Source organism: Centroberyx affinis, unplaced genomic scaffold (genome assembly GCF_046629955.1).
Source record: "Centroberyx affinis isolate AG114_WGS23_722 - 3 ecotype Tasmania unplaced genomic scaffold, CSIRO-AGI_Caff_v1 ptg004008l_1, whole genome shotgun sequence".
Lineage (NCBI taxonomy): Eukaryota > Metazoa > Chordata > Actinopteri > Beryciformes > Berycidae > Centroberyx > Centroberyx affinis.
Window position 1 is genome coordinate 1 of NW_027281817.1, and position 13,664 is coordinate 13,664.

A 13,664-nucleotide genomic window follows, 5' to 3' on the forward strand; every position below is an offset into this window, starting at 1 on the left:
GTTATCAATCAATCAATCAAATTTTATTTATATAGCACCTTTAGTGCAAGATTGCAAGAAGATCAGTAATCTCTTTATTGATAAAAAGATCAATAAAGAGATACAACACAATAATGACAATTGCAATAATATATTAATAGTAATAATAATAAGAGTAATGATACAAATATTAATAGTAAAAATATGATCAAGTAAATTAAGATAGAATAAATAAAAATAAATAAATAAATAAATAAAAATAAAATAATCATACAAAATAAATAAATAAATAAATAATAATAATAAATAGATAAAAAGTAGTGCATCACAGTGAAAGGGGTAGACAAAACAGATATTCTTCACCCCTTTTGCACAATTAACTTTTGCTCAAGGGTAATTGCACAGTTTATTGTAAGACTTATACAGTTTCAGTACATTTCAGTCATCAAAGTGCAGAGAAGAAGCTCATTCACACAGCCTCTGCATTCCACTCTTCTTTTCACAAGTCTGTGTTGTGGCTCCATGCGGCTCTTCTTCCCTCTTCCTGTCCTCAGCTGCGCTTCCTGCTGCTGTTCAGCCGGCAGGGGAAGCTGCGGCTGCAGAAGTGGTTCACGCCGCTAACGGAGCGGGAGAAGAAGAAGGTGATCCGGGACATGACCATGATGGTGCTGTCCCGGCCGCCTCGCTCCTGCAACTTCCTCCACTGGCGGGACCTCAAGATCGTCTACAAGAGGTGGCCGGGGGTTCTCTGAGTGTTTTACTCTTCCCTGTCTTTATGATTTATGATTTCTTTTTATGTTTCCTCATACAAAACAGCAGTCCTCTCCTGGCAGCTATAGTCTGAGTATGGGTGTTAAGCAGCATATGGATTCCACCCTTGACTCTATTAATGCTTAATGGTTAACTTGCCCGTCTTTGCTTTTGCTTGAAAACACACACTGGACACAGAACACAGGCACACCCATTCTCAACAATGGGTTAACAAGACCTTAATAGAGTAAAGGTCTAGTTAAACATACAGAGCACACAAAATAATATGGCCAAGACCTCTCTGACAGGCCCATGTTAGTGATGACTCAGCCTAGTGCATATCCTTTCATGGTACACGGCCTTTCATCCCCTTTAATTAACTTTCTGTCTGACCTGCCAAGGGCTGGTAAACTGAAATAGCCTCATTTACCTGCCAAGAATGATTTTTTACCGTCCTAAATAATGAATGCACATTTTTCATAGATATGTGTCACCCTACCTGTTTTCAGGGCTATTTCATGTACTGTGTGTTCATTTAAAACTTCCTCAGTCACTTATGCAATGGATCAAGTTTGTAATTAATCATAAAGCTCAGCAGAACTAAATATAACCGAGCCACTCAAATGTCATCATCTCAAAAAGTAACTGGCTGGTGTTGATTTATCTGCCAAAGACACATTTTGCAAGCATTTGGTGCGTGGTGGGTATTCATTTCAGACATGCTCACAACCTATATAACCTATTAAGAGTTATATGTCTGTTTATGTGTCAATATATGAGGGTAAATCCTTCCACAACAGAACAGATGAATGCTCAAAAACATGTATCCCGTGGTATAATTTATAGGCGTTTTTAGAGCTATTTTATTTCAGTACTTCTGGTAAGTAAAATTGCCAAAACTAGTCCAATGGAGAATCATATTTAATGTTGGAGTCTCTGTGATAATAAAGCTAATAAGATAATAAAGTTATGAACCCCTAAACAGCTGGTCATTTGTTTCAGAGAGGCGCCAACTGTCATTAAACTTTGTTACTAAATGAAATAACAGAACAAGCTGTTTTTAATTTTTCATGGAGTTTGACAACCTTCACCCTCTTACCTCTTGGACTGCAGGTACGCCAGCCTGTATTTCTGTACTGGTCTGGAGGACCAGGATAATGAGCTGCTGACCCTCGAAGTGCTGCACAGATATGTCGAGTTGCTGGACAAATACTTTGGCAATGTAAGCACAGCTGAATTTAAAGCCATAAGCAGAATTCACATTGACAAGCTCAACCTTGGCCCGCAAACACTGTTTCTTCTAAGAATGTTTTTTTTCTGTTGTGTAATTCTACTTTTGTATATACTAGACGAGTCATTAATCAAGAAACTGAAGTGCATATTTTTGTTTGGATTTGTCTCGAATAGAAGGGATATTCGTGTTGTGTGGTTTTCTGTCAGGTCTGTGAGCTGGACATCATCTTTAACTTTGAGAAGGCCTACTTCATCCTGGATGAATTCCTGATGGGTGGAGAAGTTCTAGAAACCTCCAAACTAGCTGTGGGTGCTTCTTTGGAAGAGGCTGACACACTCCAAGAGGTACAGTAAGGTTTTACAGACCTTAAATGACCCCCAGTTTGTTTATTACTCATACAAAATGTATTCTCATATTTCTGCTTTCTTTGTAGACAATGGAGGAATATATGAGCAAACCTGCCTACTGAGCCCAGAGAAGACAAGGATGTTCCACTATAGAGCCAGCATTTCAAAATGTGCACTGTAAGGTTTATTTCTCAGTTAGTAGTTAACAAAATGGTTCATTTAGCCATTGTTGCCATGTGGAATACTAGTAAATCCAGGTTTGGTGTTCTTCGTATTTTAAGCATTACATCCTCCTCTATGGGGTCGAGGTAAAGTGTGCCACCCTTGGGTTTATAAAACCCTTTCAAACTCCTTTGGATAAACACAAAAATGCATGGTGGTTTTCACTCGACCTTGACAATATTTAAGGCTTATTTCAGGCAAATCAAGTTTGTAACTACCATGCACATTTGTTTTAAACATTTTCAGGATAACTGGAATTTGTTTACATCCATAAGTGCCTTTTAAGCTTCATATTTAAGTATCTCAGGGGTACAAGACATGAAATATGGACTGAAAAGAAACAGGCAAACTATGTAACAGCACTGTCTTTTTTTCCATTTTATCTGAATAAATGTTCTTTTTCATATTAAAGTATGTCTTTGTGTTAAATAAAGTTCTGCCCAAAATAATATTACAAAATGTGCCTAACCCATTGCAAGGCTCATAGTAAACAAGATACATTTACATTCAGTTTTGAAAGCATTGCACTGTGTGATATTGAGCATCTAGCTCACCATTTTCCATGTTCGTCAAATGAGGAAACACTACACAGTAAGGAAAAAATAAAGTCAATGCTTTATTAACCTCAGTTATGTCACATATGACCACACTTAAGTAATTTACAAAAAAACACAAGTGGATCTGAGGGATCCAACACTGATTTGGTTGTGTGTGCGTTGAAATGCAAGGCTGGTGAGCCACATGTACTTAGTGGTCTGTTATAGTTTGTTTTTGAGCAACTAACTCATATCAAAAAAACATCGAATGAACCACGAAAACCCACTTACCACCACGAATATGAGACCTCGCACTCCTATAGCTCTGCTTCAGCTAATCATAAAAGGAACAAGTGGAATATAAAGCCTGAACTTTCGTAAACCTACTGAATTACTAAAGTCGACGGCGTGTGTTTAATTTTTCAAAATACTTTATTTTGACCCCCCTCCCCCTCCAGCAAAACAATATATGTATCTACAGCCCCGCCATCTAGCTACATTCCTTGGACAGTTTTGGCGTCATTATCATCGCTCTCTTGGGTTTCTGGGTTCAGGTAGCTCAGCAGTTTCATCATCAGCGCTTCGTCATCCAAGCTTTGCGTGGCGCCGCCCGTAACCTCGTCCTCGGACTGTCTCTTTTGAGGCGGGCTTTTATCTGAGTCCATTTCATCAAAGTAATCCTGTATCGCTTCTTCGAAAGACCCCGGCATGGTCTGTCCCGCCTCGTCCCGCTTTTGGCTGGCCTTGTTGTTGCTGTTGTACGCAGGGTTGGGGTACTGCGCCAGGATCTGAGCCGCGAGATACGCCGCCAGTTCGTCCTCGTCCACGGTGTCGTCGTAGTCGTCCTTTAGTTTGTCGGGAAGGCGCCGTTGCGTGGGAGCGGATTCCCCCGAACGCCCCCCGGGCTGAGTGTAGAGTCGTGACTGAGAGCTTTTAAGCTGCTTCTGCTTCCGGAGAGGAGCTGGATCCTGACTTCCCACGCCTCCCAACCCCAGGATGTTGAGGATCTCTTGTGTCCTCATGTCTTCCGGGTTGCTAATGGTTTGTCTGTCAGGTAGGCGTCTGTTGTAGAACTTTGCCTCGGGACTCTTGTGTTTCTTCTTTGAGGATATCTGTGACAGTTTGTCCTCCACCCTGGCTAATTCGTTGGCCTTACGCGACTGCGCCTGGTTTCGTAGCAGGGCTTTGTCTTGATTTGTCAGTTCTCCCGTCTTCAGCATGTCCATCAGGTCCTCCGGCGGTATCTGGAACTTCTGGGAGATCTGGATGAGCTGGTAGATGGCCCGCGGGTCTATGTTGTCTCTGTACTGCGACTGGGCCACCCTCCTCTCAGCCCTCTTTTTCTCCTCCTCCAGCTCTCGTTTCTGCTCTTCCTCTTCTGTTTTCTCCAGCACTTTCAGGAGATAGTAGTCCACCAGGTTAGCCATGTCATCTGGATCCTCCCGAGGGTTAGAGGATCTCTTGACCGGGTAGCTCTCATCATCTTCCTCTTCATCTTCTATATCGTCGTTGTCATCGTCTTCTTCCTCCTCATCATCCCCATAATCCAGGCCTCGGTCAGCCTCATGTTTGTTGTCCCTCGCCTCTTCCTCCTCCTCCTCCTCTTCCTGTTCCTCAAGCGGAGCCCAGTCCCCTAGCCCCCCGGCTACGTCTTCGTAAGCCAGGTTCCTCACATTAAGCATATCCTCGTCATCGTCATCTTCTGCGTCATCGTCCACCTCCTCATGGTCATCCTCAGCCTGCCGTTTATGCGCGACCTTGGCATTGGTCAGCCTCCCCAGTTCCTCGAACACTGACTGCAGAGTGGCCAGGTTCTGGGGCGTGTACTTCTCCTCCACGTTCTCGTTGGTCCGCTTGAAGGGGCTCTCGTGGTCCGAAGCTGCGCCCCCTTCTCCCCCCTCCTCCTCCTCCTCCTCATCTCCTTCTCCCTCCTCATCGTCCTCAAACATGAGCGGCTGCTTCTTGTGAGGCTTGATGCCACGCTGCTGCTGCTGCACCCAGGGGTACGCGCCGTCCTTTTCGTCCGCTCGTCTTCCATCGTCGCCTAGGGAGAGGTGGGCGGCACTGGGGCGAAGTGAGGCCGGCTTAGGGGCTTTTTCCGTCTGCTGGAGGGTGCTGAGCACGGCCTGAAGCCATTCTTCAGTCTTATCCTCCTTATCAGCCTCCCCTCCCTCCTCCGCCTCCTCTTCCTCTTTCTCATCTTGCTCAGCCTGACCCTTGCTTTGCGTGGGGTTGGAAGAAGCCAGCCTCAGCATGGCGCGCAGCTTCATTGTGTCATCCAGGCGACCGGCATCGTACTCCGGGGCGAGGGGCGCGCGCTGTTGGGGGTCCGTGCCGGTTTTTTGGCGGAGGCTCTCGATGTACTCCAAGGCTTTGAGCATGTCGGCATTGGGTGCCTGGTGGGGGTTCGGCTCAGTTCCCCTCAGTCTGTGTTCTCTGAGCGAAGCCCCTCGCACGCTGGAAGCACCGAGGAGGACGAGGAGGAAGAGGAGGGGGGCACAACAGAGCAGGAGAGGTTTCCCTGCCGTGGAGGTCTTGGGGAGTGACGGCATGGTATCGCCTGGGGAGGAGAGACAAGGAGGGATATGTCAGCGCTGACCTTTACACATTTAGCTAACAGGTTCACAACGGTCACCGCTCTGGCATTTCTTAAATGTCCTCTGCTCTTATCATCACTTGTAATGTCTGGTCTGATGATGAAATCACAGACCGCAAAGACATTTGTATTGATTTGGGAGGTAAATGATACTTTGAATTTTGAAACAAAGGTCTTGTTTTAGCACATGACTTTTGCTCTGATGTAAATCTAGGTCAAAATCTTTAATTTACAATATTTCTATTAAACGACTTGCCTGATGAGAACTGGCTAAACCAACTCAGTGTCCTCCTTTGAAACACTTTTGAAAACACATTTACTTAGGCTTGATTTTACTTATGGTTTTCATTTGTTGTTTCTGATATGCACATTTGTCCTTTAGTATTTTCTTCTTTTTTCTTCTTTATTTATTACTCATGCTTTTATTTAGCACTTATGTATCAAGTACAAATCTAATATTAGATCTAATATGATATGATATATGCCATTATGTTTTCTGAACCATTTTGATAATAGGCTAATGATAATAGACAATAATACTAATACCAATACTACTACTAATAATAATAATAATAAAAATAATAATACATAGGTTTATCAGTGTGCATCGCAGTGTGTTTGCTGGGAGCATAGCACCGGCATTCAGCTCCCGTGCAAATCTCATTAGTCGTTAAATTGCTGCTCTCCGTGAGTCACAGCCCGGTTGTCACGGTAACCCGGTAGGGCTGATGCTCCCATGGACCTTCTCCTTTAAACCGCTGCTGTCATGTGAAAACCTCGTAACTCCAAATCCTGGGGATTTTCACGTTTTAACTTCAATTGAACATGCTCCTCTGTGGGTTGAGGTCAATTATACGACCCTTGGGCTTATGAAACCTTTTTAAATTCCAGTGAATAAACTCAAAAATGCATGGTGATCGAGCTAAAAACAAAGGTTGTTTTTTATTAAGTTTCTAAAAAGTTGGTATTTTGGAGATACGAGGTTTTCACCTAAGAGCGGTCAAATAAGAAAAAGGCATAACGGAACATAAGCAATGATGCATAACAAACATTTTTTTTTTTTATTTATTTATCTTTTTTTTTTTTTTTTAATCTTTTTTTCCTCACCGTTTTTCCTCTTTGAATTTGTATTACATCTTTAAGCGTCACTTATCCTAGTTATTTCAATGTTTTATTTATTTTTACTTGAAAATAACACTTCGTTCGAGATAAATCGACGAATTATCCGAACGGGAATGAGAACAAAGAAATACACAATGCAACCTCGCCGCCTGAACATCTGTTGCAATGCATCAGGTTGGCAAACAGCTGCTGCCAGCGAAGCTGAATTAAATAAAAAAAAAAAAAGAAAAGAAAAGAAAAGAGTTCAATCCCTTGACATCTGATAGAAAACAAATTCAGAACAGGGTAATCTGAGTAGGCCTTAATCACAATAATCATAATGAAGTCTTACCTTTGCAGTTAGTTTGTAACGAGGGTCGTGAGTGAGCAGAGCATCTCTCTCGCAGTGTGAGTCTGGTTTCAGCACCGCGGACAGCTCCCGATGCTATAAGAAGAACCACCTGACTCGTGCGTCAGAGGGCTGGGAGATACGCAATACACCCGCACGCGCGCGCACACACACACACACACACACGCACGCACGCACGCACGCACGCACACACACACACACACACTTCATTTGAGTCAGCCGGATCCACAAACAACTGCCCCTGTCTTTGAATATGAACTGAAAGTGTTTTGTTAATTACTGACCCAGCAGCAGCGACTCTCCGCATCTCACTGTGCTCATTATGACTTTTTGTCGCCGCTGTTAGTTCATTTCATAATGGGGGACGGGTCTATATTTAAAACCAGTGACTGACTGAATGGTTAACAGGCTGTTGTTCTCGGCTGTGCGCAATTAGGGAATATTGCTTTCATCAAGATGGGGTTGTACTGACTATAAACCTGTTTAACATTGAGACATGTAGGCAGTTTGGTAAAGCATCAGACATGATGGATGTCATTGGCCATAGTCAAAGATGTTTACTCACCTTTTATTTGCAGAGTAGGGCTGCTTTACTGGAAATCTAACTGATTTATGTTTCTAAGGGCGTTTCCCTCATGATGACCAGCTCACTGCAGGTCATATTACTCACCTTTTTATTTACCACTGCACCAGCGGGTGTAGTAGCTACTGAATGGCGGTTGTCTCTGACGGCTGTTGTGTCTCTGCTGCGGCACCGAGGGACAGAGACAGTTAAAGTCCACCGATGACTCACATACGGACTCCGCCAAAGCCTGGGACGGGCGGGGTGACGGAGGGACTGCAGAGAGGTGTGTGTGTGTGCGTGTGTGTAAGCGCGTGCGTGTGTGTGTGTGACACTGCACTCTCGTCAGCTAGCGCACTCTGCTCTCTATTTTTGGCTGCCTGTCAAGTCTTGTCTAGCGTGTGTGTGTGTGTATGTGTGTGTGTGTGTGTGTGTGTGTGTGTGTGTGTGTGTGTGCGCGCGCGTGCGCGTGCTGCCAGCACTTTCATTCATAAATTCCCCTCGGTTCAGTTTGATGTGAGCCCAAGCTCCCCTCCACTGACCTGCTTATCATCGACTGTCTGTTTTCCACTGTAGCTTACTTTGTTTTCAGCTTTGTCACAGTCGCAGCATATAAATAACCCAGTTCTCTACACATAGAAAAGCAGGGTTCTTTTTAGGATAGTGGTTCTATATATAAAGCCATAATGCCTCAAAGAAGCCTCTGATTTATTGGAATAAAGGAAAAAACAATAGCAAATCAGAATAAAAAACTGAAAAGTTCCTTTAATGCTGCTGGATTCAAGCATTTTATACATTCTCAAATGTTTTTTACAGCACCATAAAGCGTCTATGTAGAACCATTTGAGCATGGTGCTATAGAGAACCTTTCTAAAATGGTTCTTATAGCACCAAAAGATGTTCTGCTATGGTACAAGCCTATAGAGAACCATTTTCTGGTGCTATATGAAACCCTTTTTGTTAAGAGTGCAGATAGAAAGAAACTGATGAATCATAAGAGCATCTTTTAAAACTCATTAAGGAGTTCAAGTTTCTTCATGGATGGTTCAGTCCTGTCACATTGAGAATCTTGTGGATCTTTGTTGCATTGAGAGTACAACATGCACTGGAATACATAAAGCTTACCTTGCTCGCTATATAAATGTAATCAATTATTGCTAATGTTGCCATCCCAGACACTTCCAGACCAGCAGACCAAATGAAACGAGGACAAAAGAGCTGATTTTAATCTTGTCTCCCCAGCCTAATTACACTCTCCCTTATGACTATACACACACACGTGCACACGCACACACACACACACACACACAGTACCAGTTTAGGACAGATAAGGCCCAAGCTGTCTGGCTAATTGCTTGTGGTTGTGTATGTGGCAGGATTACTAGTAAACAGAAACCAATTACAGCTCAGTTCCACCCCCATTCCCCCTGCCTGTCCAGTAAAAAACAAGGTTCTTCTAAGGTCAGATGAGAACTTTCTTACAGGCAATTAGTAGTTTTCACCCACCAAGCGTATTCACACAGCAGTGTGGCACTACTGATTGAGGTCACATTTTTGTAAGTCGGTTGATCTTACACTTTTCCGACCCAGGACCCGCCTCAGGATCCAGTCTCATTACAGAATACTAGTTTTATTCTAATATGGAACTTAGCAGAAACAGACCTGTGACTTATTTATCTATTATTCCAAATGCTTGATATAAACTTATATTGCCTTGGGAACATGACAAACCTTTAAATTAACACTTAATGCTAAAACAGAATTCACCTTATGAATCAGTCCAGATTTATCAACATCAACAAGTGTCTCCCAAAGAAACGAGAAAACCACAACTCTCATCTCTGATATCATTAAAGCAAAACTTTTCTTGGAGCCCTTCCACTGACAAATGAATAAAAGACCCTTCCAACTTTGTGGACACTGTCACAGTACAAGTACAGAGTGATTTTCTGGCATTATGGTTATACAGCCTCCAGTGCAGAGCTGTTATGAAATTAAATAAAGGTCATTTCGGTTTAAAAGCTCAAAAATAGCCAAAGTCAGCCTCTACATACAGTCTATTGGTGTTTAATGCCATCAGAGATTAGAGTCTTGCTTCTCTGGACTGCAGTATTGAAACATTTACCCCTTACATAGGGATTGACAGGGAAAAGGCTTCACTATGGGCGTGCTCCTGGGTTTATTAAGAGAGCCAGGTGGGCAGAGGTATTAACTAACCTGTCTAAGATTATAGGAATAATGTGGAAATTGTATCTTAGGGTGGATTTTCACTTCCAACTATCCTCTTCAGTAAAGACAAAGAGAAAACCTTTGACTGAAGAAGCAAAGATCCTCTTTGTGTCTTGTGTCTAAGGAATAGCTTCATTTCACTATAATTCACATGAAATTATCCTAATTAGAGAATGTGTAAGAATGACTTTAGTAATGATAGGTTTCCCCATAAAACAGTTTAACTGTTATCCCCCCACAGTCATACAATTCAACACTAAACCAACAACAACAAAAATGGGACAAAATCTTCTGAAATGGGGTCTGTGGCCTAATGTGTGTCTAGTCGAGGGTCCGTGAAAGCATCTGAGCTTTCAATGGATTTCATCATTATTTTGCCACAGTTCAGTAGCAGTCACCTGAAAAGCCAGCCTTTTCTTTGCCTCACCCCCCCCCCCCCCCCGCCCCGCTCCCTTTTCAAGGCATCATCCTCTTTCCTCTTTTAACCTTTCCTTTCCTCTGTCGTCCCCTGGCTGGCAGCTGGCTGCGCCCCATTCATTACCACCAGGCTTGACAGCCAATAATTCTACTCCTTAACCCAGGTTGTCAGTGACCTGGCAGGGACGAGGGGGAGAGAGAGAGAGAGAGAGAGAGAGAGAGGGAGACAGACAGAGAGACAGAGAGAGAGAATGAGAGAGAGAAAGGGAGGGAGGGAGAGGGAGAGATTGTGAATGGGTCTAGGTTTGACGTCATAGTCTCTTTTCTCTGGTCGATTATGTGTGTGTGTGTGTGTGTGTGTGTGTGTGTGCGCGTGTGAGTGTGTGTGTCACTCTGTGCTCAGTAATAGCAGCCAGCCAGATATATGAAACGTTCTCGCATATTTCTCACCTTTGCTTGAAACTGGGAAAACCATTAAGCCATTCAATATGCCATTCAATAATCCACGCTAAGCAGGTCTGTCTCACTGTTTACACCTGACTACAGGAGACTGAACGCTACTGACTGAGGGATCAAAGAGACTGACATTTTGAAATGTTATTTTTGTAACGCATTCATTAAAAAGACCCCAGGGTGCTAATTTTGATTTGCTTCAGTCAGATACAGCTTTTATGTAACGGCGCGCAAATCCACCGCTGTGTCGGCTTTGTGTTGCGCTGAAAGGAGGAGGGCTGCTGCAGGTAAAAGCGATTTGGACAGGAGGGTGAGTCACTCAGTCTGCTGACACTGTGTGGAGAATACAACAACAACAATCAGGCCGCTTTGGGTGATATGCAAAATGAATTCAGAGCAAACTTGTATGGGAAATCAAAGCAGGAACCTAATGATGCAGGAAAACAGCCAGTTTTAGAGGTAAAACAGATAATGATGGCAGACAAATACTATTGTATGAAGCTCCAATACATCGTCGACTTGCAAAACTGATTACCCACAAATGTTTTACCATGCCATATTGATTCAGACCAACTTTGTTATTCATGGAATATGGGCTAATATCACATTTTCTATAAAGTTAACTTCCAACAGTCTCAGAACAAATAATACATGCTTTCTATCAATGTTCTCTCTTCTTCACCACCTACTCACCAGAGTCTATTCTTGGCCACTCTTCATCAGTGCTGTCACAACACATCATGCAGCGACATGACTTTATCACAGCCACGGCACAATGGTGCATGATCTTTCTTCTGCATTACCTCTGATGTATCCCACGTCTCCCTCTGTTCTCCCCATCACATGTTTTTTTTCTTGCCTAAGGCAGCTGGCGGGCCGCAGAGGAAAAAAAAGAGAGGGAAGATAAACAAAACGGGATAAAAAAAAGAAGGGAGCGCATTGTCCTTCTTTGCTGGGTTTATAGGCTACTGTGTCTGAAAGTGTTAGCGTCCTTTCCCATATGGTTACACAACTGTTAGACACACTGAATTTTGTTTGTGAAGCTTAAGATCCAGCTTAAGCAACACAGGCCTTGTTTCAAGGTCCTGGGCTTTGAGGTTTGCTCTGTGAAAAAAGGGCGGGGCTCTCATCCCACACCTCCGTTTCATTCCTCTGTCTTAGATTAAAGTCACTGAGCAGATGTTGTCTTATTGGCACACGGGGGGGAATAGTCGCGCGGTTTTGTTTACCTCCTCCTGAAAGATAAAAATAAACCCATCGCTCCCTCCCTCCCTCCCTCCCTCCCTCCCCCCGCTGCCCCACTGGCATTTCTGAGAAACATCCTCCTCTCCCGCTGCGACACATCGGCAAACAGCGGTAATACTTGTAAAAGAGCAACGGGGGCCAGATGGGAATTTTCCCGAAATAAAAACATCGCATTGCCATTTAGCATTTTTCCAGATAGATGGAGAGGAGAGATAGAGAGGAGAGGGTGAGGACTGGTACCTCTAGAGGATTTGATTCCTGACTGGATGAAGCATATACAGGCAAAAGCTGACTGGGCATCACACGGTCCGTTTACAGGGAATTCAGCCTCCGTTCTGTGGCCAGCGTGGAAACCAAATAGACACCAGGGGAACCCACAGCATGGAAAACATCTCTGAAACTGTGGACTGTGACATACATAGATGATATCCCAATGACAGAGAAGCGCCACACACTTCAATCCCAGTTCAAATTGGCTGAACTGTTGGGGCTTCACCTTCCCGTTTCCCCCCGTTTTCCTTCCAATTTATGAATTTGCCTTAGACCCGGTGTCTGTTCGTTCTGGTTATTGATTCTCCCCTCGCTCCCAGAGCTCCCACACTGCACAGATCTCCTGAATCATTTATTATCAGCTTTTTCCATTCTCAGGTCAAAGTAGACAGAATCAGTCCCTGCTCTCCAGCCTCCGCCTCCGCCTCCTATTGTGCCTTTTCAGCTGTGGGGTGTTTTTGTTATTGTGTGAATTAAATGAGATAAAACGACAATTTAAATGCAGGCGTTTAGCAGATGCTTTTATCCAAGTGACTCATAATTAGTGCAACAGTCAAATTAATCTAATATTAGTCAGAGGGAGTAAATGCAATGCTATTGAGTGCTTTCATTCCTTTTGGTGTTTTGAACAATATCTTCCCATACGACAAATCATGGGTGATGACAGAATGAAGTTAAAGTCTCAAGGCCAAAATCTATTGATCCCAAATGTCTTCAAACAGTTTTATGCAAGGTTTGAGACGGCAAAGTTCCAGTCACCTGGCATATCCACAGTGTCATTTCCAGTAATAATCTCTGTATTGACGTCAATCTGATCACAAAAAGCCTTTGGGAATACAAGACACCTCAGTCCTTTAGGTCTCATAGGCAAGAAATCCATGATCATCTTGACTCCCATCATGAGGTAAAAAAAAAACAAGGGTTGATTCTGGATGTCAGATTAAATTTCATAGCTCATGTCAACAAAATTGTGTGTGAGTGTGGGGTTTTATCTCTCAGGTTGATTCAGAGAAACTACAGTTGTACATGCTTTTATTACCAGTAGATTAGATTGCGGACGGTTCTCTGGGCTTCGGTCACCTGCATCTTATTTAAAATGCAGCAGCACGGATCTTAAATCATTACACTGGCCCCCGGTCAGCTCCAGAATCACTTTTAAAATTTGTTTTGATCAGATGAGGAACACTGCATGGGCTTCAAACCTGTTCACTGGAGGTGCTTATAGGAAATATGGGCAGTCCATATGTATCGGAACACTTTATAAAGAGGAGAATGCCTTGGATGTGTTCTTCTTTTTTCCTTTAGAATTTGTTTATTGGTTTTTAAATCTCTTATAAGGCCTGGCACGTAGCA

General features: G+C 43.3%; 2 protein-coding genes across 2 annotated transcripts; one reads left to right on the forward strand and one right to left on the reverse strand.

The window, feature by feature from the left end:
• Positions 1 to 533: 533 nt before the first annotated feature.
• On the forward strand, positions 534 to 2,899 carry LOC139663414 (AP-1 complex subunit sigma-3-like; the record flags this gene model as incomplete). The annotated part of the gene is made up of 4 exons (XM_071542072.1): positions 534 to 712; positions 1,843 to 1,951; positions 2,170 to 2,307; positions 2,397 to 2,899. Coding segments are annotated over 4 exons (462 nt in total), but the record flags the coding sequence as incomplete, so codon positions are not given.
• A 521-nt stretch (positions 2,900 to 3,420) lies between these two features.
• On the reverse strand, positions 3,421 to 7,174 carry LOC139663418 (secretogranin-2b-like). The gene is made up of 2 exons (XM_071542079.1): positions 7,118 to 7,174; positions 3,421 to 5,628 (listed from the first exon to the last, which is right to left on the reverse strand). Exon 2 carries the CDS (start codon positions 5,618 to 5,620, stop codon positions 3,563 to 3,565), a length of 2,058 nt encoding a protein of 685 aa, XP_071398180.1. The 5' UTR covers positions 5,621 to 5,628; positions 7,118 to 7,174; the 3' UTR covers positions 3,421 to 3,562.
• Positions 7,175 to 13,664: the final 6,490 nt, after the last annotated feature.